Source organism: Mauremys reevesii, linkage group 26 (genome assembly GCF_016161935.1).
Source record: "Mauremys reevesii isolate NIE-2019 linkage group 26, ASM1616193v1, whole genome shotgun sequence".
NCBI classification, from domain to species: Eukaryota; Metazoa; Chordata; order Testudines; family Geoemydidae; genus Mauremys; species Mauremys reevesii.
In genome coordinates this window covers 2,507,540-2,529,411 of record NC_052648.1, presented here as the reverse complement: position 1 = coordinate 2,529,411, position 21,872 = coordinate 2,507,540, and the positions used below count along the sequence as shown (strand labels likewise).

At 54.3% G+C, this 21,872-nt stretch overlaps 2 protein-coding genes across 14 annotated transcripts; one reads left to right on the top strand and one right to left on the bottom strand.

The window, feature by feature from the left end:
- The first annotated feature begins 400 nt into the window (after positions 1-400).
- Positions 401-18,002, top strand: LOC120391705 (nuclear receptor 2C2 associated protein). 5 transcript variants are annotated; one of them, XM_039515703.1, is made up of 7 exons: positions 653-742; positions 2,171-2,225; positions 2,384-2,596; positions 3,289-3,379; positions 3,820-3,925; positions 4,727-4,904; positions 17,882-18,002. In XM_039515703.1, exons 2-7 carry the CDS (start codon positions 2,197-2,199, stop codon positions 17,985-17,987), a joined length of 723 nt encoding a protein of 240 aa, XP_039371637.1. In that variant the 5' UTR covers positions 653-742; positions 2,171-2,196; the 3' UTR covers positions 17,988-18,002. The 5 variants fall into 5 exon arrangements, with proteins under 5 accessions (XP_039371641.1, XP_039371640.1, XP_039371639.1 ...); XM_039515707.1 differs by lacking the exons at positions 653-742; positions 2,171-2,225 and adding an exon at positions 401-418; XM_039515706.1 differs by lacking the exon at positions 2,171-2,225 and having other exon boundaries at positions 625-742.
- On the bottom strand, positions 6,799-20,553 carry RFXANK (regulatory factor X associated ankyrin containing protein). Of its 9 annotated transcripts, XR_005591441.1 has the most exons (11): positions 20,267-20,385; positions 18,628-18,875; positions 17,581-17,664; positions 15,586-15,666; positions 14,186-14,251; positions 12,957-13,057; positions 11,130-11,255; positions 10,262-10,328; positions 9,734-9,814; positions 8,985-9,310; positions 6,799-7,659 (listed from the first exon to the last, which is right to left on the bottom strand). XR_005591441.1 is itself a non-coding variant. In XM_039515698.1 (10 exons), exons 2-10 carry the CDS (start codon positions 18,767-18,769, stop codon positions 9,252-9,254), a joined length of 804 nt encoding a protein of 267 aa, XP_039371632.1. In that variant the 5' UTR covers positions 18,770-18,875; positions 20,267-20,385; the 3' UTR covers positions 7,762-9,251. The 9 variants fall into 9 exon arrangements, 8 of the variants coding, with proteins under 8 accessions (XP_039371634.1, XP_039371636.1, XP_039371632.1 ...); XM_039515698.1 differs by lacking the exon at positions 6,799-7,659 and having other exon boundaries at positions 7,762-9,310; positions 17,581-17,661; XM_039515697.1 differs by lacking the exons at positions 6,799-7,659; positions 20,267-20,385 and adding an exon at positions 20,400-20,553 and having other exon boundaries at positions 7,764-9,310; positions 18,628-18,872.
- Between the last annotated feature and the right edge of the window lie 1,319 nt (positions 20,554-21,872).

Below are 21,872 nucleotides of genomic sequence, written 5' to 3'. Positions count from 1 at the left end.
TTTGGCAGGGTCTTGTCACCTTCTTCTGCATGTCAGGGTAGCAGCATTATCCCCATTTTAGTCAGGGACACAGGCCGGTTCAAGCCAGGAGTGGGAAGTCAGCACTGCTGAAGGCCAGTCCACACTCCATCCCAAAGGCAGGCACAGAACCCAGGAGTCCTGGCACCAAGCCCCTCCCCCCACCCACTAGCTTTCTTACAGGGGCTTGCTAGAGGCAATAAAATGATGCTGGAGGATTCATGTATTACCTTGAGGGTCCCATGCAGGGCTTAATTAGTGCCAGGGCCTGCCAGGGATGCGCCCCTGCACCTCTGGGCCTGGCAGTTCAGAGCCACGGCCCTTTGGCAGGGGTAGGAGGACTGAGAACCAGGACGCCTGGGTTCCTTTGCTAGCTTTGCCAGTGGAGTGCTGCCTAGTGGTTAGAGCAGGGGAGTGGGCACTGGGACCCCCCCGGCGGGGGGCTAGGAGTCGGGACTCCTGTGTTCTCCAGACTAGCTGTGGGACCCTGGGGGAGCCACCGGAAGGCAGGGCCGGAGCCCCCCACCCGGGCTCGGGTACGGAGGGGCCCTGACACGGGGCGGTGTCTCTTTAAGAGGCCCCGGCAGCCGCAGGAAGCAGATCAGGGCTTCCTGAGCAGCCCCGCCCGGAGCCCAGCTCCGCCCCGGCGTGCGCCTCCCTCCGGCAGCCGCCCGTCCCCGGGGCGCACGTGGGGGCGCAGCGCGGAGCGCGCTCGGGAGCCGGGGTAGGTCCGCGGGAGGCCGGGGGCGATTCCGTCTCGTCTCCCGGCGGCTCGGGGCGCTGCCGGGGCAGGACTGAGGCTCGGCCTCCGCCGGGGCACCCAGCGCTGGGCCGTGGAGCTGGGCCCGGGCTTTGGTGACACCCTGGGCGCGGGGCGCGCAGCGTCTCCGGCCAGAGGAGCCCTCGGGGGTCATCTCCTCTGGGGCCCTGGAACTTCCCCCGGGCAGATCTGTTAGGAAAACATCCGGAGCCATTTAAGCATTGGCCGTGATGGAGAATCCAGCCCCCACCCGTGGGAAATCCCGCTGGTTAATTACCCCCCCGCCCCATCAACCTGCCCCGGATTCGAGCTGAGGCTGCGTCTGCACTAGCACTTCTGTCGGTCAGGGTGTGAATACCCCCCCCCCCCGACATAAGTTTCACCGGTGTGGACGGGCTACGTTGGCAGGAGACTCTCCTGTGGCCGGAGCTCCGGCTGCTCCTTGGGGGTGGTTTAATTTAAATCTAGCTCGGCTCCACTGCGGGGGACGCTCTGCCGGTCGCCGTTAGGGCGGCAGGCAGGGTGCCTTGGGTGGCTTGCCTGCGGAGGGTCTGCTGGTCCCGCGGCTTCGGTGCTGCGGGAGGTCCGCCAAAGCCACGGGACCAGCGGACCCTCCGTGCTTGGGGCGGCAAAATGTCTAGAGCCGCCCCTGCGCTCTACGCCCACAGTGTCAGAGCGGGAATAATCCAGGTTCAGCTGATTATTCACCATGACCCTGAGATCTTTTTCAGAGTCCTTCTCTGGATAGAATCCCCCTCCTTAGGCTTGCTATTGATTTTACATAGAAGGGCTCTGAGGCTGCGGTGATGGGCAGCAGGATAAAACCCAAGTCCTTGATGCTAACCCCCTGGGGACTCTCAGAATAACTGTGCCAGGAGCTGGTATTTTCCAGTTTTGGTCTGAGCCTGAAAGTGGATTGGAGGGATCATTATTAGTGTACATTACATTGGTGCCCGGAGGTGCCAACTGAGAGCGGGCGTGGGGGTGGGGGGAGTTAAGTGTGGGCAAGATCTTTCCAGCCGTTTTTGAGTTAAATGAACACCGGGATGGAAACGCTCCAGTTCTCTGCTTGGAGGAAATAGCTGGGCGGTGTTTTGTGTGATGATCGTTATCATTCTCGGGGTGCTCTCTTTGCTCTGGGGGGGACACACTGCAAGAGGGGCCGGGTTTTCAGCCTCTGTTTGTTTTCGTTCTGCCTCCTCTTGTTTTCACGCCGTCTGTGATTAACTGTTTTGTTTGGGGGGATGTTTTAATCGTTTCTGTTTGGGGGTTGCAGATGGTGGGTTGGATCAAAATAGGATCTAGGCAAGTGCCTCACGTGGGCCCCAATCTGTGCAGGTGGGCCCCTGTGCTGCTTGCAGCCCCACTGACTTCAGGTTCTGCCCTTTGCAGGACTCGGGCCGTGGTACTGACCCAGGATGTGGCAGCATCTGCAGCCACCCATACGGTACCGCACATCATTCCCGACCCCCCAGCCAAGGCACGGCTGGCTGGCTAAGGCTGCTCTCTGGATAGTGCTTCTTGTCTCCTGGAGTCTGCAACTGATTCTGGGGAGTGTTTCCTTCATTTCAGGACCCGTGTTCTGTGACGTTAATCTTTCTGCAGCAAACAGAGAATAGATCCTCTTTCCCCTCTGAACCCTGCAACTCTGCTGCGGCCCCATTACCAGGCGCCCCTCCATCGCAGGCTGGACCTGGGTGCTTTGGCACCGAACCTCATCAGTGGAGTGTGCTGGAGGCTGCCCTGGCTGGAGAGGAGCGATACTTTCAGCAGCGACATGCCCAGGGCACCCTTGATCTGCAACGAGACTGTGAGCAGGTGAGTTTTCCTTTCCGTGTCCCGAAGAACATCACTGCCCTGAATGTTTCCATGCTGTAGTGAACTTGTCCTTGGTGGATGAGTCACAGCGGGAAGGAAAATCCCGCCACCCCCTGAGAAAATGAGCTCTTGGGTGGGTTGGTTTCCCCAGTGTACCTGCCCTGGGTCAGAGCACTCACGGATTATGGTTTATTTGCTAATGCCAGCAGCGCGAGAGGCTCTCCACACACAGGGCTGAAGCCCCAAGGAGCTAGGACTGGGCGAGGCTCATGTTGTTACCACCTGGCGGCTCTCTGCTGCCCTGGGTGCAACAAGTTTGATGGCTCTCAGCCTTGTTCCTGCTCAGTGAACGCTCCTGAAGCCGCTTGTTATCGGGGTCAGCAGAGATGGGTGGCTCCTGACCTCCCCTCCCCGCCCTCAGAGGGGCTCTGAAGGGTCAGTGTTGTGGGGGGTGGGGTCGGGGGCAGCTTGTTCTGCTGTCAGCGTTGCACCTGTTCTGTGGGACTTCAGGCTCCGGGGCTGCGTAGTCGGCACCTCTCCCAACACCAGGCTGGTCTCGGTGCAGCGCCGTTGTTAGAGACGATCTCCGGAGAAGTCTGGCCTTGTGGCTGCAGACGCCGTGGGAGTGGGGCGCTCTCTGTACTAGGCATCAGAGCCCCGTCCCCTCGCGACTCTGGTTTCTGTCTCTGCAGAGTGAGCTCCGTGCTCAACCGGGATGCCAAGCAGTTCGGGAAGAAGCACATGTTCGACGGGAGCGAGGAGACCTGCTGGAACTCGGACCAGGTGAGCTGCACAGACGCCCCCTGTGCTTGCTCCGTCGGGGCAACCATGGAAAATGGAACGATGGCCCGTCCACCACTGGAGCAAACGTCCCGTCTGAGATCAGGGAATCGGGTTCTACCGGCCGGCCCAGCTTACGTGGAGGCTATTGCTCAGCACAGAATGGCTGCCATGCTTGCCTCGTGCCCGGCCGCTGTGCCATCGCTCCGCAGTCCTGCATGTGCCAGGCGCTGTGCCCTGCCCGTGCTCTGCTGTGCGCTAGCTCCAGCCACACAGCGCTGGCCCTGGCTAACCACAGGGGGGCGCTTTAACCAGTGCTCACTCCCACCTTTACGGGCCTTACAGGCTCCCTGCAGAATCCGCCCTCGCTGGGTGTAACGGGCCGAGTGGGCCCTGTGGAAAGCTGACTGTAACCTGCGCTCCCGTTTCATTCCTGGCTGTAGGGCTCCTCCCAGTGGGTGATGCTGGAATTTCCACAGACTGTCAAGGTTTCCCAACTCCAGATTCAGTTCCAGGGTGGATTTGCGAGCCAGCTGTGTACACTGGAAGGTAAAGCGCCTCCCCAGCGGGCGAACAACCTGCGGCGTTCTGTGCCGTTCATTCATGTCAATTGCAGGGTCTCTTTCAGGATTTGGAAGGGCTCTAATTACGGGATAGAGGCAGACTGGGGCTCAGACGATGTTCTACTGATGCTGCGGCCAGGCCAGATGAACTGAGACAAGAACTAATCCAGAGAAAGATCTGTGGCCGATGCACTGTAATTATGTTCAGTTATGCATAAGAGCACTTTGCAGTTCTCCTGTGCCTTTCATGTGAAAGCACCTTGCCAGAGAGCCTGCGACACAGTGGATCACAAATCCACAGCCCGTCATGTTCATTTCTGCAGCTCAATGGGTGGCCTTGTGCAATGCCTGGCAGTATATCCAGATGCAGAGGATTGCATTGAACTAGATGTTACAGTATCAATTGTATTTAATTCAGCATAAATCTCTGGAGTGGAATGTCTTTCCCCGGTGCTGGTGTGTGGGAGAACTTTGGTTCAATTTGAATTCACAGGGGCCTAGGTTGATCCCATTTTATAACCAGAAAAACTGAAGCCCAGAGAGATGAAGTGATTTGTCTAGGCTAGAGCAGTGAGGGCTATACAGGTACCTGGACAGATAATCTCTTCAGTGCTAAGTGTCAGAACTAGGACTGAAACCCAGCTCTTGGTCTGCCCCCCAGTCCTGTACTAAAGCCATAGGGGTGGGAGTCTTCAAAAGGGCCAAAGACAGTTGGACATCCAGTGACGATGCTAATCTAACTCAGCAGCCAGTGCAGACATTTCCATCCTCTCCTCTTGCTTCTTAGGTGGCAGAAAAGGTGAAGAACTTGTGAAGATCTCAGACTTCTACCCTGAGGACATCAATGCCCTGCAGATATCCTTCCATTCTCACTGGGGGCTCGGTCTGCTGAGCGTACGCGCAACGTGCTGCAGGGGGCACGTGGCCAGGATTCGTCACCAAATTTGGTCCACGGCTGGGGCTGGGTACGGACGGGGAGTGCAGCGTGAACGCTGATCCATGACCCCCGTGGGCTAGGTTAGAATGGCTCTTCCATAGAGTATACACCCAGAAGGCACTGCTGTGATCACCTGGTCTGACCTCCTGTGTGGGACAGGCCATAAGACTTCCTTGAATTAATGCCAGTTTGAAGTCAAGCGGGTTGGGGAGGAGGGATAGCTCAGTGGTTTGAGCATTGGCCTGCTAAACCCAGGGTTGTGAGCTCAGTCGTTGGTGGGGACGACTTAGGAATCTGGGGCAAAATCAGTACTTGGTCCTGTCGGTGAAGGCAGGGGGCTGGACTCAATGACCTTTCAGGGTCCCTTCCAGTTCTGTGAGATAGGTATAGCTCCATATTATCTTTTAGAAAACCAAAACCATTTTGATATTAAACCTGGTGTGATGGAGACTCGACCGCAGCCCTGCATAAGTTGTTTCAATGCTGCACAACATCAACAGGGCAGGGTCTGTCTAACGCAGGCATATTGAAAGGGAGGTGGCCTTAAATCTGTTGGAGCAGGTGCTGGATGGAATCCTTGCACTCTGTGCAGTTTGCGGAGGGTACCAGGGAAGCTGGGGGCATGAGATATTCTCACCAAAATGGGGGTTCATAGCACATTCCCTAGCTCACGACCTGCTGTGATTGGGTTGTGCTGGGTGAGTGACTCTCCTGCTGTATTGGAAGTTGCGCGTGTGTCATGGACCCCTCTGCCCTTGTTTCTTCCTTTACTGCTCCGTCCACAGCTTCAGGACAGACGAAACAATGCTGGATAAACTGAAAATCACCTTTGAGAACAGCACGGATTTCTTCGGGAGAATCGTCGTGTATCGCCTCAGTGTCCTCGGGGAAAAGCTCTAAGCCGGGGCAGAACAGCAGCCCATCACCCCGAGTGGGTTTGTTCCCTGGTGTTTGGTCAGCTGGCACTCTGCCTTCCCACCCTGTCCGATAGGGCCCAGTGGCATATTTGCCTTGGCAGACAGCACCTCTTACGAGAGGGGGGAGATGCCAGACTTGTTCTGCAATTGAAATGTAGCCACTTGGAAGTAAACCAGGAAACGCTCAGACAGAAAACAGCCGTGGGCATTAACAGAACAAGGCTGGGATCCTGGCCCTCTCCCCACCCAGCTGCGGCCTCACAGCGGGATCTAAAGCCCCTGGAAGCACACCGTGGCGTTCATGGGCTGTCTGCACAGTGCATGACAATCCACACGCTGTATTCTAGTGGCTCGTCACGCGGTGAAGTTCATGTTTAATGGCTGAATAAATGCATCCTGCCTCCCGGACCACGCTGGATTTGGGGCAAGCGAGTGGTTCTGTAGAGATTAAACGAATCACATACTGAATTTGGAAGCTGCCTCCCCCCACCCCAGCTCGGGCCCACTCTGCCCATCCAGTGGGGTCACAGAGGTGGCAGCTCCAGGCTTCGCTCAGAAAGTGGTGTTGAAGAGCTGGGAAGTGTCTGTTCCCCCAGGAACACCTGCTTCCTTAGGGCTCCTGATCGCAGGGCTGCAGCCCATGAAGCCTGGTGAGTTTCAAGCCCCAACACTCAGTTGTGATGGAGAATGGGGCTAGCCGCCCTCGTCTCTGCAGGGGGCGAGATAAGACCAAAGGGGCCTGTGACCGATTGTCCAAAGTATCATTAACACCTACATAAAAACAATCAGCCGACAGTCCACTCGCTCCAGACCTTTTACTTATGGGAGATGGCGTATGGGGGAGACAATCCCACTGCGCCCAACGATCAAGGCTGTGTGCCCCAAAGCACCCTGCCATACCCAGGCAGCAGTGGGGCAATCCCTGGGGTAGCTCGGCCCATCTGCATGCAGCGTCTGTGCTGTTCAGGGAAGTGCCCCAGCAACTGTAAGTAAGGAGCAGACGATTCCCCCGTTGATTTTGGGAGGGGGTCCGATTCTGGTACCGAGCCCAGCCCCCATCACATAGGCCAGATTCCATTAGAGCTCATTTCTAATCTACCAATCACCCTATGCCAACCCCTTTTCCACTCTGCACACTCTGCGTTTCTCTCTCTCAAATGGGTCGTTTCTGAGATTTCTTTTTTAAATAAGACGACAATCCCATTTCTCTAAATACGCCCTCCCGAAAGCATCATTGTGGGACTTCAGCATTCAAAGGAAAAGCGATAAACTAGCCACCCCCATCATGTAGAATAGCCGGGTTTCTGGCTGTTTTGGTTTCGCCGTCATTAAACAAACACTGTCGTCCCTCGGTTAAGCGAGGCAGGGGGCTAGTTATGCGCTAGAAGCTCTCCAGTCTAATACAAGGTAGGTTTCTTTGGGTTCAAAGCTAATGGCTTTGCATATAATTCAGCTGGTTTCTCTTCTAACTGAAGTCCCAGCTTCGACTGCAGCTGGCAGAGGGTGGCATTGCACACAGGCATGGACCAGCCCATGGCTACCTAGTGACGTGCCTAGAGCACCTTAGGCAGTCTCATGCCGCCCATGTGACATGGGCTGGTGCAGATGATGCCAGGTTCTGGGCCTGGGAGAAGGCAGCTGGGCTAGCGGCGGTTTCCACGCAGCAATGGACACTTACGGAGAAAATGTGGGCGCTCAGCTTGGACCATGTGGACGTTAACGTTGGTGGCTGGATTCTATCGGTGAGCGGACGGGGCCGTGCGCAGAGATGAGCCGACTGGACGGACGCGGCGTGGAGCTGTCTCCAGAGGGTGCCCTAGGGGCTGCCCAGAGACCTAACAAGGGGCGGCACCTCTGACCCCAGCACTGAAAGGGACAAATGGGAACGGGGCGAGTCAAGGGCGGGGTTTGATGGGGGAGGCTAAAATAGGCACGTGGAAGTGGGGGGGGGGTGGCAGGGACAGGTGGAGGTGTTGCAGGTGATGAACAGGAAAGGCCCCTCGGTGCTGGGGGGTGGGGGGAGGAAGTCCACCCACGCAGCAGCTTGGAACAATGCTGCAAAGATGCACCGTGGTCACTGGAGGGGACCAGGCAGAAACTGCTGCTAACGCTCCCTGCAACGTGCCATTGGTGGCCATGGGCTTGACCCCAGTGGGTCCACCAGCACGTGCGTTGGTCCCATCCGTCCGACCCAGCAGCCCGTTCTGGACGGAGAGAGGGTGGCTCGCTCACCGGGGCTGCCCTGCAGGCCAGGGCAGCCCAGCGGCTCAGGGCTTCCTGGGATCACGCGGGACACCTTGTTTTAATCAGGGTTGAACTAGAGCGGGTAACTGGCCCTTTAAAGAGGTGAGATTTGAAGCACTTGCAGTGTTGCGGGGGGGAGTGATCTAACCAGCTACTAACATGTGACGGGCATAAACCTCAATGAGTGTCACGGGGGGACTGGCCCTTTAAGGGGATCTCCTTAATCTGCTGCCGCCCAGCTGATGCTGGAAGGTCCGAAGATACAAGCAGCAGATTTCTCCCCTCCAAAGACACAACAGCTGCCAGGGCGGAACCTGTGTGAATAACAGTTGCTGAGTGTGACTATTTCTCACCAAGCACCATGGTGGAGGGAAGCCCCATGACCGACGAGGCTGCTTGTGGGACAGGACTCCCAGCGCTGCTGCCTGTTCTGTCCGCCCTGGGAGCGAGGGTAAGTGCAGCAGGGCAGCGTTTTCAAGCCCTACGCGGCTGGTCTGAGTAGCAAGGTGAGGGGAGCTCTGGTTAGGGAGTTTAGCCCAGGGAGGTAGGGAATTGTCGAGCAGACGGTCTCCCCACCTGCCCTGCTTCCCCCAGAGCTCGATGCAGCATGATCAGCATGCGGTGCACTGACCTGAACCCTCCCTAAGCCATTGCAACAAGCATGGTCAGTGGCCGTGGCGTGGGCCGGGGAGGAGGGCTGCTTCAGCAGGGCAGGCTTTCAATCCCCCTCTGGCCTCCCTTTGGAAGGCGGCAGGGTTCATCCTCACCCCATCTGAAGAACAGGCAGCACCCCAAAGAGCATTTCTCTGAGTAAGCCCCAGTTCCCAACACAGCCCCCACCCCGCGGCTGCTGCACTCAGGCAGGGTGCTTTCGGCAATATTTAATACACACACAGGGGGCAGAGGGAGGCGGCTTGCAGTCTTGTTCGCAGCAGAAATGCAGCTACCTGGACAATTCAGTGTCTCGCTGTGTGTGGGAGGCTTCTCCTTTGCCACCTGCTTGGAGAGTAAACAGCTCCTCCTCCATCAGGGATTTCCTGCCAGCCCAGCTTCTAAAGCCCCCTCCACACCGGCTCGCTCGGCAGTGGCAGCGCAGATCTGCGGCAGGAGCGTCCGCCCTTGGAAGGAGACAGCGTGTCTGGCCACCTTGTTCCCATGCAGCATCCGGAGACAGCAGCGCCCTGGTTCTCTCAGCCAGGGAGCACGAGCCAGCGTCACTCCAGTTTCTTGGTCTGAAACAGCTTGAGGATGTGGGTCTCAATGACCTGCTGAACTAATGGGTACAAAGAGAAGAGACGCCAGTAAAGTTTCAAACAGGCACAGCTGGAGTGTGGCTAGTCTCTGTGCCCTCCCCACATGGCAGCAGCCACTGGAGTTTCTTAGTCGTTCTGCTTCCAGCATCCCCTTGGACGTTGGCATTTAGACTGTCTCTGTTTGGCTGACCACGTACCGCACCCAACCCCTCCCCGGCTTGGCCCTGTGAGCAGCTGGGTGTGAGCTGTGCTGTGTTAATGCCTCTCTAGAGAATCTGATTTTCTGGGCCAAATTCAGGAAGCAGGAAAGTGAGACGATCCCACGTCCGTGCAGCTTAGGGAAAGCCACGGGTGGCACTCGGCACTGAGGAACCGTACTGGAGTGGGGCAGGGTTCGGGTCCAACCCCCCCATTCTAGGTAGTCTGAAGGGCAGGACACTTGCCTTTCTTGTGTCCCAGGGCCACGGCCAGATCCATGGGGGTGTAGCCGGAGTCTGCTTCCGTCGTCAGATCAGCACCGCGAGCTGAAAGCAGACAGGAGCACGTGCTCAGGAGCGGATCCCTCTCTACACAGACAGCTCATCTCCCTCTACGGAGCAGCGGGCTCCAGGGCCAGCCTGGGGGCTTTGATCTTCCCCGGCTCAGGCTGGGAAATAGCAGAAGGACCATTGTAAATGCTCGGAGTTGAGATGCCGGAGCTGAATGACCTGGTGCGTGACACCCAGGCTTTGCCTAGCTTGGCCATTCCATGCAGAGACCCAGGACAAGGTGCAAGCACTGGAAACTCGCTGCTGCTTTGGGTCTCGGGAGCCCTGGCTCTGGCCCATCTGTTACGTGCTACTATTTGTCCAGGGATGCACGTCACCTTCTGATACCTAAATAATTCCATGCCTCTCCCCACGTCAGCACTTCCAGGCAGCGTTAGCAGTAAACAGTCACTTAAAAACCAGCATGTGAAAATCTGTTGTTACCTAGTAAAGCCTCGACACACTTCACGTGGTTGCCACGCACAGCATACAGCAACGGGGTGCCTCCGTTCTGCAGGGAGACAGGAGACGGCAGCCCTGAGAGCGCGCCCTGAATTTCACCTGGACGCCAAACACTCAGGTACCATCAGAACTCAAAGAAATTTCACAGGGTGTCATGCGGCAGCTAAACAGAGTCAGCAGCTGTGGGGTGACCTCAGTTGGCCACCCGGCTCCCACCACCCACCCGCCATAGCAGCGCCCCGAGCAAGTCGCAACGGAAGAACTGTGTAAATTAAGGACTCGATTCTGCTGCTCTTCAGGCTGAGTTGGGAGCTCTGTCTGAGGGGGTGACATCTCAGCGGCATACCAGGCCTGCCCTTGTGCCACGTCTCGTGGTTGTCTCTCTCTGGGCTGGCTGGAGCTTTGGATATGATTTTTCAAGGCTCTGCATTCTCCGGAGCTTTTGGGTTAGAAGTTTACTTTCAAAGTCATTTTATTTCTAAATGCGTTGGCCTGTAGTTTGTAACCACCGCGGGGGATGAGCACTTGCCTCTCTGAAGGGGCCACTTTAAAGTCTCCTAAGTTCCCCAGGATGGGCAGTTCATTAAAGAAACGATTTTGCCTGGTCCTTGAAGGGGGCATTCAAGACACTGCTGGTCCTATGTGGCATCTTAACTGAAAACAGACCAACAGGCTTGATGGGGGGCAATGAATTTCTCCCCAGCTTGGCATTGGTGTTTCTTTTTCAAATTAATTTATTTAACCCCCACCATAAGCAGGATATTTTTTTAAAGCCAACCTTTAGCAACAGCAAAAGCCCAGGATGGCTGTTCCAGGGAGTGATCCTGGCAATAAGCACCAGTGCATTTACCCAGTCGTATATATTGATATCGACGTCTCTCTCCAGCAGCATGGTCACTATGTCAGTGTATCCTCCGGTGCTGGCCAGCGACAACGCGCTCTCTCGCTCCTTGGCCAGTACGTGGGGGTCCGCACCCTGGGCACAGGACAATGCAGAAGAAAACAGGTCACACACGAATACACTGGGATGGTCAAAGCTCTGTTCGCTCATGGTTACCACTGTGTGACGTGCCACTTCGCCGGCACGCGCATTCCCAGGCTTATCCACTCACCTGAGTGGCTCCAATTCACAGAGGAACGGCCATGAGGGGTTCAGAGTACAGGAGGGGGTGCAGGGTGGGGGTGACGGATCCAGGGGGGTGCTCACCTTGGGCGGCTCCCCGCAAGCTGTGACCTGTCCTGGCTGCTCCTAGGCGGAGGCATGGCAGACAGCTCTGCCCACTGCCCCTGCTCCACCGTAAGTGCTGGCTTGGCAGCTCTCATTGCCAGGAACTGCGGCCAATGGGAGATGCGGGGACAGCCCCTGCGGGTGGAGGCAGCGCGCAGACCTGCCTGCTGCACCTCCGCCTAGGAGCAGTTGGGACAGGTCATCGCTTGCGGGGAGCCGCTGAAGGTGAGGGCCCCTCAGATCCGGCACCCCGAGCTCCCTCCCGCACCCAAACTGCCTCTCAGAGCCTGTGCCCCACACTCCCTCCCGTGCCCTGAGCCCCCTCCCACACCCAAACTCCCTCCCACACCCAAACTCCCTCCCTCTTAGTTAACCAGCACTTTTCACTTATCAGCACCCCCCACTCCCCCAACATGCCGGATAAAACAGCTTTTACTGTATTTGTTTCCCGGGTAGATACTTAGATTGAGATCAAGTCACTTCTTAACCTTCTTTTTGTTAAAATAAATACATTGAGCTCCTGGAGTCTATCACTATCGGGCAGGTTTTCTAATCCTTTAATCATTCTCGTGGCTCTTCTCTGAACCCTCTGGGGGTAGCAGCTTCCCCCTGGATTAAACACCCCATGCAGCAAGGAATTTTGCTTTGTCCAAAAGCTAACAATAAACCCTCCACTGCTTCAGGACTGTAACGGACACATTTCTAAAGGCCCCAATCAAACGAGGGTGCAGCCCGAGGACAATGCAGCACAGAGTTTATTAAACGTAAAAATACTTGAGCAAAAATACCGGTGGATTATGCAGCCCAGCGATAAGGCGGATCTCAAATTACCAATATGCAGATCTTTAATTACAAACAGCTATTGCGAGTGGCAAGATAAGGCTCGTTAAGCTCCTGACTTAGCCTACAGATGGCTCGATCAGAACTGTCTGATAATAGATGTTGGAAAAACAGTTTTGCAAGGTTAATGTATCTGTTTTGTTCCCCCGGAAAAAAAATCAGCTGATAAATCCACCGGTAAAAACCACCCTTCTGTGAAGACCTGAGCTGGAGATAGCATGGCTGGCTGGCAATCCGGAGACTTTTCCGCGACAATGATCCTGCTGTCAGATTGACACCGTAACTAGCGCAATGGGAAGGGGCGGCAGGGGAAGGGAGATGGGTGCGCAAAGTGTAGGAGCAAGTTTTGTGACTGGATTCCCAGGGTTAAGTACAATGGAGGTGGCCCCTTCATCCCAGAGGGGCCAGGGGAGAGCAAGGGAAGGCGCTTTCTTTTGTTCCATCAAAACCTGGCTGACTAGGCTGAGCGGTTGCCAGGCTCAGCTATGCTCTGTGCTGTGTGGCCAAGAGAGGTCAGCGCAGGGCACTCAATTTTGGGAGAAATCCAGAGGGGCATCTTCGCCCAACCGCCAGCCAATATAAACACCCAGGCTGGCGCTGGGCTCTTACCCAGTCTAGCAGATGACGGACTGTTTCAATCTCCCCGAAGGCAGAGGCCCAGATCAGAGGAGTGAAGCCTCTCTCGTCGGGCTTGTTCACCAAGTTCTCCCCTGAGCAGACAAGAAAAAAGAGCCTTGTACATACGGACCATCCACCATTTGCCCCTGTGGTTACAAGAACTCAGCCTTCAGAGGGCTTTGCAGTCATAAGAATATTCCTCTCCACCCCCTGGTTCAGTAGCATTAGCTGCATTTTGCACATGGGGAAACTGAGGCACAGACTGGTGACGTGACTTGCCCAAGGTCACAGAGCAGGAGAAGAGGTCAGAGAGGTTCCTGGTTACCACTCCTATGCTTAGGCCGCACTGAGCTCCCTGTCCCCCACTGCTTTTGTGGGAGCATTTGTGTCTTTAAAAAAATTCAGTGCTCCCAAAGAGAGAGGCATTTCCCAGTTCGCTCGTGTACCACTCTGTCTGTTGCTCTCCTGGGCCTGGAACACTGGCTCAGAGCCTGGCCCCAGGAAGGAAGGGAACAACAAGGCTCCAGGAGGGATATGGGGGAAGGAAACCAAATCAAAAAGCAAGAAGAAAATGGAAGGAAAATACAAAATGAATTTTGGAGAAGAATTGGTGCTACGACGTATGGGAGCACTACCTGATCCCTGGGGAAGAAGGGGTTAATCTCAGCCTCCCCTTAGCCTTGCACAGAGGCAAGCTATCTGCTGGCTGCTTGTGAGACAGAGATTGGCCCATTATCAGGGAAGAAGACGACTACCCTGCTGGAGCTCCAACCAGAGGAGTCTGGGGTTGTGTGAACTGGGCTTGGCTTCGTTAGAACTAGCCTCCCTTGAGGAAAACCTTCTGTGATGGCACCTGGGGTTTGTTCCTGCTGACTCCTCACACCAGGTATTCAGTGCAATAAATGCAAAGGGAAGGCTGGAGCTGGGGAGAGGCTCTGCCCTTGCAGCCCCCGCTGTCTGAGCGTTTGCCATGTCTCTAGCCTATCACTCAGAGCCAAACGTCAGCAGGCAGCTCCCCTGTGATCGAAGTGCTATCGCGTGTCACACGCTTCCTACTCCAGGAGAGGCCTCTTGGAGCAACGGGGGAGACCAGCCAGGTATGTGCTTAGGACTCTGTGCAGGCATTAAAGTTCTACATCAAAAACGTAGATTGTCCCTAAAAAACAGGATAAAGTGGGGGAAGGAGACAGAGAGACAGACTTGAAGTTCGCTGCACGCACCTTTTCGGAGATACTCTTTCAGCTGACTGAGTTCACCCTGAGCAGCCAGCTGGTGGATGGACAAAGCTGGGGTTGGAAAGGAAACAAAACGTTAGAATTTTGTCCTGTCGTATTTGCTGTCTGGAGATACAGGCAAGTCCGTGTACAGCCTAGGCAAGATCAGGCAGCTGCATTATGGCTTCCCATTCTGTGCTCTGGTGGGAGTGTGGGGCAGAGTCAACTGAGCCAGAATGGGTGAATTAGGAGTTGGGTTTTTTCCTCCTCACTGATCCTGCTCAGAAAACTTGCTCTCACTGAAACAGGGGATAAAATGAGAAACATTATTGGGATAAAGATCCCATCTGTAAAAAACCAAAAACCCCTTGCCTATCTATTAGCTCTACTCCCAGCCTCACACCAAAAATCATTCTGAGATCCCACTGGAGGACCTCATCTGCAGATGCCAATGCATGGAGTCACTGCAACTCTTCATGCATATTAGTTACACACGTGTTTAAATGTCTGCTGGACTGAGGCCTTGCCTTTTACCACCAGCGCTGCTGCTTGGCATCCATTTGCACAGTTAGCCACAAACTGACTGTCTTTGGCTCGTTTTGCGTTCAAGTTCCTCTGCACTAGCACTGCCCTGCAGGAGCTGCAGGGATGTTCACATCTAAACAGAAACAATCACGGATTTTTGTTTTTTAGTTTCATACAAACATTTCTCCTTTGACATTACAGTTTGATAAACGTTTTGTTTTAAAAAAATGTATCTGTTCAACCTAATCTTTAACTAGCTGAGTGTCCCATTCATACGAGGCAAATACAAACAACACAAATACAATAAAATATCCGACTGATCTGGTTTGAAAGATTTACAACAAAGTTCACAGCGACTGGGGAGCTGTAAAAAACATGGGGAAATGACACTTTTTTCCTACCATCACTTACCAGGCTAGTTGTTTTAAAACTACCCTGCTATTGGTTAACTAGTGCCGGGGAGGAGCGGACATATCATTAAAACAAATGGGATGCAGTAAAAATGCTCTGGGAACAATTTTGCTGTAAGGGGGAGATGCAAGGACAATGTTCTGCTGGATGCCCTGATTAGCACCCCACTGTGGAAACAGCGGCAGTGCCCGTGTGACTTGCAGGAGAAAAGGAGGAAGAGTGGACATCTACTGGTGTCTCAGCTGCAAAAGCTGCTCTCTCCTCTCCCTGGCCCACAGGGCTGAGGACACAGCCTAGTGCAGTGTGTCTCGAGGACCAGTCCTGGAGATCTCCCAGACACAGTTTAGGAAGGCAGCAAGCTGGTCTCTGGGATCAAAAAGGTTGAGGGACACTGGCCCTAGCACATAAGCATCTTTCCCATCGCAAGCGGCACCTCTGAGCGTGTGATCTCGCAGCCCGGTGATACTCACTGTCGAGGGTTGCTGGGAGGGCAGAGACCTCGTTGCCTCTCTGTCTGTTTGTCAGGGTGGTCGAGTGCTTCAGGGACGTACCTGCCTCGTTTAAACAAAAAGAGTTGAAGTGGTGACCTGTTGCAGAGCAGAACCGGGGTTGTTCCACCTGGGGGAGGTTCCACCAACAAGGGGCAGATAGCACAGAAATCTGTCCCGCGGGATTCTGGGACGGTCACTGGAAAGCCTAGAACAGCCGAGTCAGCGTGAAGCAAGGGGAGCAGCTACAAGCGTTGCTGACGACTCTGTGTTCGGAATATCACCAGGGTCAGTCATCCGTGGGGCTCATGGTTTATCATCACCCAGGAAGGTCTCAGCCATTCTGACTTTACAGAGGACAGCGGGGGACAGCATGGACGTTCAGCCACAGTAAAGCGTGTATCTATGCCAAAGCAGGAGTCCTAGACCATTGTGATATCAGAGGTAACCATTTTGTGAGGCAGCCCCGCTCAACCCCGCAGAGGTGTGACATCGGCCAGGCCACTCCAGGCTGAGTTTCCACCTGGCCTGACCCTGAGAGATGGATGCAGGCGTGGAGGGGCAGGGAGGCATGAGGAGTCCAAGGGGGAAGACTAGCTAGGTGAGGAGGCTGGAGTGCAGGGTGGGGCGAAGAGGGGGCAGGGACAAGATGGATGGGACCGAGGCAGAAGGCTTTGTGTCCACTGCAGCACATTCCCCACGAGACGGTGGAAGTTCCTGACTCTCAGAGTTCCTTTGCTGTTAGCAAACAGCTGGGAAACCCGGCCTTCTTCACTGCACAGGCTGGATGTACTCAGGTTGTGCAGAGGAGGCTGTTGTCTGTAAGGCCCCTGTCTCATTTGTTGCAGAAGCTGGCAGGTGTGCAGCGAAGAAGGCAGGGGACTGCAGGAAGAGCACGCAGGGTCTCATGGTTAAGGTGGTCGAATGCAGCCCTGGAGAACTGGATTCTACCCCTGCCTCTGCCAGAGTTCCTGTGTGATGCTGGGCAAGTCACTTATATCAGACTTTACGCGGGTGGCCACTAATTGTGCATGCCTCATTTTCTGGGGGCCCACCCTGACCCCCCGGGGTCTGACATACAGAAGAGCTGAAGTCAATGGGAGCTGTTCTTTGAACGTCTGAAATGTTCTTTAATGCTAAGGACTCTGAAAACTCAGCCCTTGCCCTTTCAGATTGGGCACCCACAATTATTGGACACTTTTGATCCTATTCTCTCTGTGCTTCAGTTCCCCACCTATACTATGGTAACAATAACCCCTCAGCTCACAGGGGTGTTACGAAGCCAAATTCATTAATGTTTGTAAAACACTCCGATGCCATAGTGAAGAGTATTGCAGAAAAGCCCATGAGGAAATTCTAATTCTGTATTCAGAGCAGGGTTAGAATAGTGTGCAGTAACACACACCGAACAGTGAGAAGAAAACAGAATATTGACCAGCTGCTCATTCGCGTAGCACCAGCCATCCTGGGCACTGCATGAGGCAGGGTTTCGGTGTTCAAAATAGCATGTGATCACGTAATTAAATACTGTGCCATAATGCACACGCACACAGCGGGCCAAGTTAGGTTGCACAGGCATCCTTAATTCTGGCATTTCCTACCTTCTGAAAGCTTGACTTTCTAACCTGAATGTCTATTTACCATATTTTAATGCAATTTCCTAAGGTCTTTAAAAAAGGAAAACTTGGAAAAAAAAAAAAAACCACCCCAAAAATCCATGATCTTTGGATTCACAGCACGGTCTCTACTATGTGAGCGAATGGAGTAACTGGCAGCAGTAGAAGCTATTATCTTCTGTGTGGCCCTGCCCCTAGAGGGGGACATGACACACACTTTGGTGGTGAGATTCACAGTTATTTGCTGAACACCAAGGAAATGCCAAGACTCCAGAGTCTTGGGTCACAGCCTTTCCCAGGAGTGTGTCACAGCAGAAGTTGTGCCTCTGAGAATGGGATCTTGAAGCCCTGTGATACTCACTGTCGAGGGTTGCTGGGAGGGCAGAGACCTCGTTGCCTCTCTGTCTGTCTGTCAGGGTGGTCGAGTGCTTCAGGGAAGCACCTGCTTTGTTTTTTTTAAAATAAAAAGTGAAACACTGGTTGAGAATGTGAGTTGTTTCTTGCTGAAGAGCAGAATCTGGGCTAGTGATGTTTCCCAAAGAGGGACTGACACTATATAACATAACGCAATGCCCAAGGTTACACAGCACCCATCTTCCAAGTGCTATACGTTTCCTAGCTAACCCGTAGGGAATAAATCAATCTTCCTCCCTCTTTTACAGAGAGGAACCAGACTGGAGTTTAAGGCCCAAATCTTCAAAAGTAGCTGTCGACTTTTGGATGCCAAACTTGAGAGAGCGGTGCCGGTGCCACTCCATTAGAAGTTGATGAAGGCTGCAGCGTGCAGCATCGGTAAATGCCAGGCCTGGGGGGTGTCAAACAGGACACCCACAAACTGGGACATTCACAAACCCGGGACCACTTCTGCTATCTTTGACCTGAGTGACTTGCTCAAGACTGCACAGAGCTCGGATTAGAATTCAGGAGCTTCGAGTTCCCAGTCCTGTGTTCAGTCCTCTAATGACACAACCCATGTGTCCTGACCCCCTCGCTCCTGCTCCAGCCACAGCAGACTTCTCACTCATACCTTTGTGGATCAGCTGTCCCAGAGGCCGAGGGGCCTTCGGGTGCTATTTGTGCACTGCTTGTACGAAGGCACCACTTACTATCCATTTGTTCCTTGGTTATTTGAATGATAGAAGTGGGTTTAGTTCACAGCGGCTGGCCAGGGTCCCCCTGGGGTGGGCTTTATAAGCCCAGTAAAGGGATGGGGTAATAAAGTGGCATGGAGATAATCAGCCATTCCAGACAACTCTTCCTACACTCCCTCTTCTTCTCTCCTAAGAGCACAGCGAGGGATTTTCCTCTGCTGCTGGGTGTATCTCCCACTCATGGTGCCCAGTGACCACCAGCTTCTGGATCCATTCCTCCTAGCCATTCCCCACCCCACCAACCCCAAGCAACTAACCGGTTTGTGCAGCAAGGCCTTGGTCAAGATCTGGATTGGCATCGTCCTGCATGCCTGGATACAAATGCAGACACACTGTCGCCGAGCTGTTCTGATCCCCACCAGCAGCCGTGTCCAGATCGCCTGGTGGGATATCTTCCATCGTTCAGTGTTACGCTCCTTCAGGCGCTCAGTGGTGCGTCTGCTGCTTACCGAGCCCTCCGCAGAGGGGGTGGTGACTGTTTTTTCACCTTCCCTGGATACAGCTGCTGTTACACAAGGAAATATTAAGGCCGGGAAAGTAACAGACAAAATGTCTTTTACAGAGATGGACGTAGACCTATGTATGCACACTCCTACCGGGGAATGGGCTTCCAAAGAGCTTGCCCAGAGTGAAACTCCCAGTGGAACTAATAACTTATCAACAAGGCAGGAGCACAGCTGGAGATTGCAGGGTATATGCTGCAATTAGGATTAAAAGTGGATCTGTTCTGCAGAGCCTCTCTGTGGGCATAATCCGGAGCCAACTGAAATCCAGAGGAGTTCTGGGACTGGTTTAAATGGGATTAGGGTTGGGATATATCAGAGATTTGTGTCTGCACACTCGCTGCACTTCTCCATGCCAAATTGCTTGCTCTCGGCACCGAGTCTTGAGCAAGTCAGTGTCGATCAGAAACTCAGAGTTCATTTGTGAAGTCCCATTACGCTGATTACTATCTATGTGTAGTGGTAGCTGGGTGGCTCCCAGGATATTAGAGAGACAAGGTGGAGGAGGCCATATCTTATATTATAGTTGGTCCAATTAAAGATATGGCCTCAGCCACTCTGGCTCTCTAGTTACTCTCTAAGATACTTATGAGCACCTCACTATCTTTAAATACACTTTCTCCCCCCCCCCCCATGCTGAAAAGACATTCAATTCATCCCATTATACAGATGGGGAAACTGAGGCACGGAGAAGCTAAGCGACTTGCCCAATGCCACGCAGGAAGTCTTTGACAGAACTAGGAATTGAACCTGGGGCTCCCAAGTCTGAGAAGTCAGTACCCAAAAATCAGACTCCAAGGATTTCCAGCTCCAACCAGCAGACACACTTTGGCATCTTGCACGGAAGGGTTTGTGTTAGTTTCCCCAGGCCCCTGTAGAAATGCTTCTAGGTCAACACAAGAAATCACCAAGGGAAGGAAAAACCTTCCAGTGGTAACAGTTGTGTTTAACGGCACTTTGCTAGCAAGTTGTGCAAAGCCTGGACCCCAATCCTAACCCCTCCCCTGGGCCAGCCCCAGCCTGCATCTTAGGCCCACATCAGGCGTGCAGAGGACCCCAGTCAGCGGGTCCCAGCCCAGATTGGCTCAGTGCCTCTCTTGCTGGCTGGGTTCATGGGGAGCTGCTGGCTCCAGACCCTCCCCCCCATTGCAGTAACTCGCAAAGCCTGGTCACGCAGCCAATCCATCTGCCAGAGGGCACAGACTCCGCTACTGGGTATGGTCCCCTTGGGCACCTGCTGGCACATCCCACTGCAAGGGGGCAAGGCAGGGCCTAGCGGGGCTGAAGGCAGCATGGGCATTGCCCCCTCCTCCCCCCGAGCCACAGCCTGGCGAGCTGCACCAACTTCTCTCTTTGCATCCGCTCCCCACGCCCCCCAGCGACCCTTCCCCACCTGCTGCACTGTCTACCCGCTCCTCGTGCCCAGACAGAGCCCCGCGGCTGGGGGGGCCCCAGCGCAGCTCCCCTGGGCCCCCCTCCCCTTCCGCACTCCGAACTGAAAGTAACTTTGTTGTCCCACAATGCACCTGAGCCCCGCAGCAGCGGCTGCTGGTGCAGAGCCGGAGCCCGCCTGGCCCTTTAAGAGTTCCGATGGGGCTGCAGTGGGGGGAGCAGCTCTGAGTGGGGCGCGTGCATTGCAAAGCTGGGGGGCGGGGGGCGCGGGGAGAAGGCTGCTGTGCACCGGCTTGGAGCCCCTATCAGCTGACGCGCTGTGGGAAGGGCTTCGCACACAGTCTGGCTTTAAAGGGACAGTCCCTCTCTTTCGGACCGGGTTATGCAGCCCCGCAGCAAGGGGTGACAGGGGGGTTGCCAAACCATCCGGCTGGAGATGCACAGATGTCAAGGGGGGTGTGTGGGTGGAGTTTATACGGGCAGTGGCCAGACTCGCTTCCCCCCTTATTGCAGGGTAGGTCTGTGGACTTTCTGGGGGTGCCAATAGGACCAAATCTGGACTGATGATGGGCCCTTATTAATGCTTGAACTGGTGCGGTCTGTGCAAACCGCCCGGAGAGCTCGAACCAGATTGATACAAACCCAGAATCTGTCACCTGGATTATTGTTGCTTGTAACACACCCTTGCCCAGAGGTGCCAGTTGTTGGCTCCCCTTGCGCCAGGTGCTGGAGGAAGCCAGGCCTTCAGCTAGCATGGGAGGGCGGCATGGGTAGGAGACAGGGCGGGTGTGGTACTAGTTTATATGCCAAAGTGCCTGGATTCCAGATCTCATTTATTATTATTGCATCCGGCACAGGGTGGAGACTAGTCTCACGCCCGGCCATTCCTCTCTGTCATTTGCTGCTGCTTCCAGCTGCTCTGTCGTGTTGGTCTCCACAGTAGGTGCCTTACATATGTCCAGCGCTTCCTTCTGATTCTAGTGGAGATGAGCTACTGGTTGGTGATTTCTTGGATCTCTTTGTTGCTGATGAAATCTTTCCATCCAATTCCCAGGATATTTCATAGGCACTTCTTTTCAAAGGTGTCTAACGTTTTGGTAGATCTTCTGCTCTTGCAGCTGTATGTTAGCACTGAAACTACATTTGAGTTAAAAATCTCTTTACTAATTGCTAATTAAAATTGCCAGTGAAAATCCCTCCTCTCCCCCACATCATAATCCAGGTGTGTTCTTTCTGGGGAATCGGAATAATGGTGTGTTGCCCTTCTTTCTGTCCTGGGATCCCAGAGCTTTATGTACCTATTGAATGAAGGTGGGTAACGGCAAATTACTTCTCTGTCATTCTGCTTCTTGGATCATCTCACTGGATTCTCACTGCTGGGTCTCATGTCTCCAGTGTGAGACATGCAGGCATCTCACTCCACAAGAATATAAACAACCCCCTTTCTCGCTCTAGCGACGAGCACTGCAGATCAGGAATGGGCCTTGAGTACCTACTATGTGATTGCCTAGACTGCGAACCCCACACACATCACCCCCTCCTCAAAGAAAATCCAAATGGTGGTGGGGGAGGGGAATGCTGGGTGGGATGAGAATCCTGCCAGACAA

Coding starts and splice junctions, on each gene's coding strand:
- LOC120391705 (XM_039515703.1), top strand. CDS start 2,197: ATGTGGCAGCATCTGCAGCCACCCATACG. Junction 2,226..2,383: donor CATCTGCAGCCACCCATACG/GTACCGCACATC, acceptor ATCTTTCTGCAG/CAAACAGAGAATAGATCCTC. Junction 4,905..17,881: donor TGGTCCACGGCTGGGGCTGG/GTACGGACGGGG, acceptor CCTCTTTTACAG/AGAGGAACCAGACTGGAGTT.
- RFXANK (XM_039515697.1), bottom strand. CDS start 18,769: ATGGAAGATATCCCACCAGGCGATCTGGACACGGCTGCTGGTGGGGAT. Junction 11,256..12,956: donor TCCGTCATCTGCTAGACTGG/GTAAGAGCCCAG, acceptor TCCTGTGCCCAG/GGTGCGGACCCCCACGTACT. Junction 9,815..10,261: donor GTGTGTCGAGGCTTTACTAG/GTAACAACAGAT, acceptor GTCTGCTTTCAG/CTCGCGGTGCTGATCTGACG.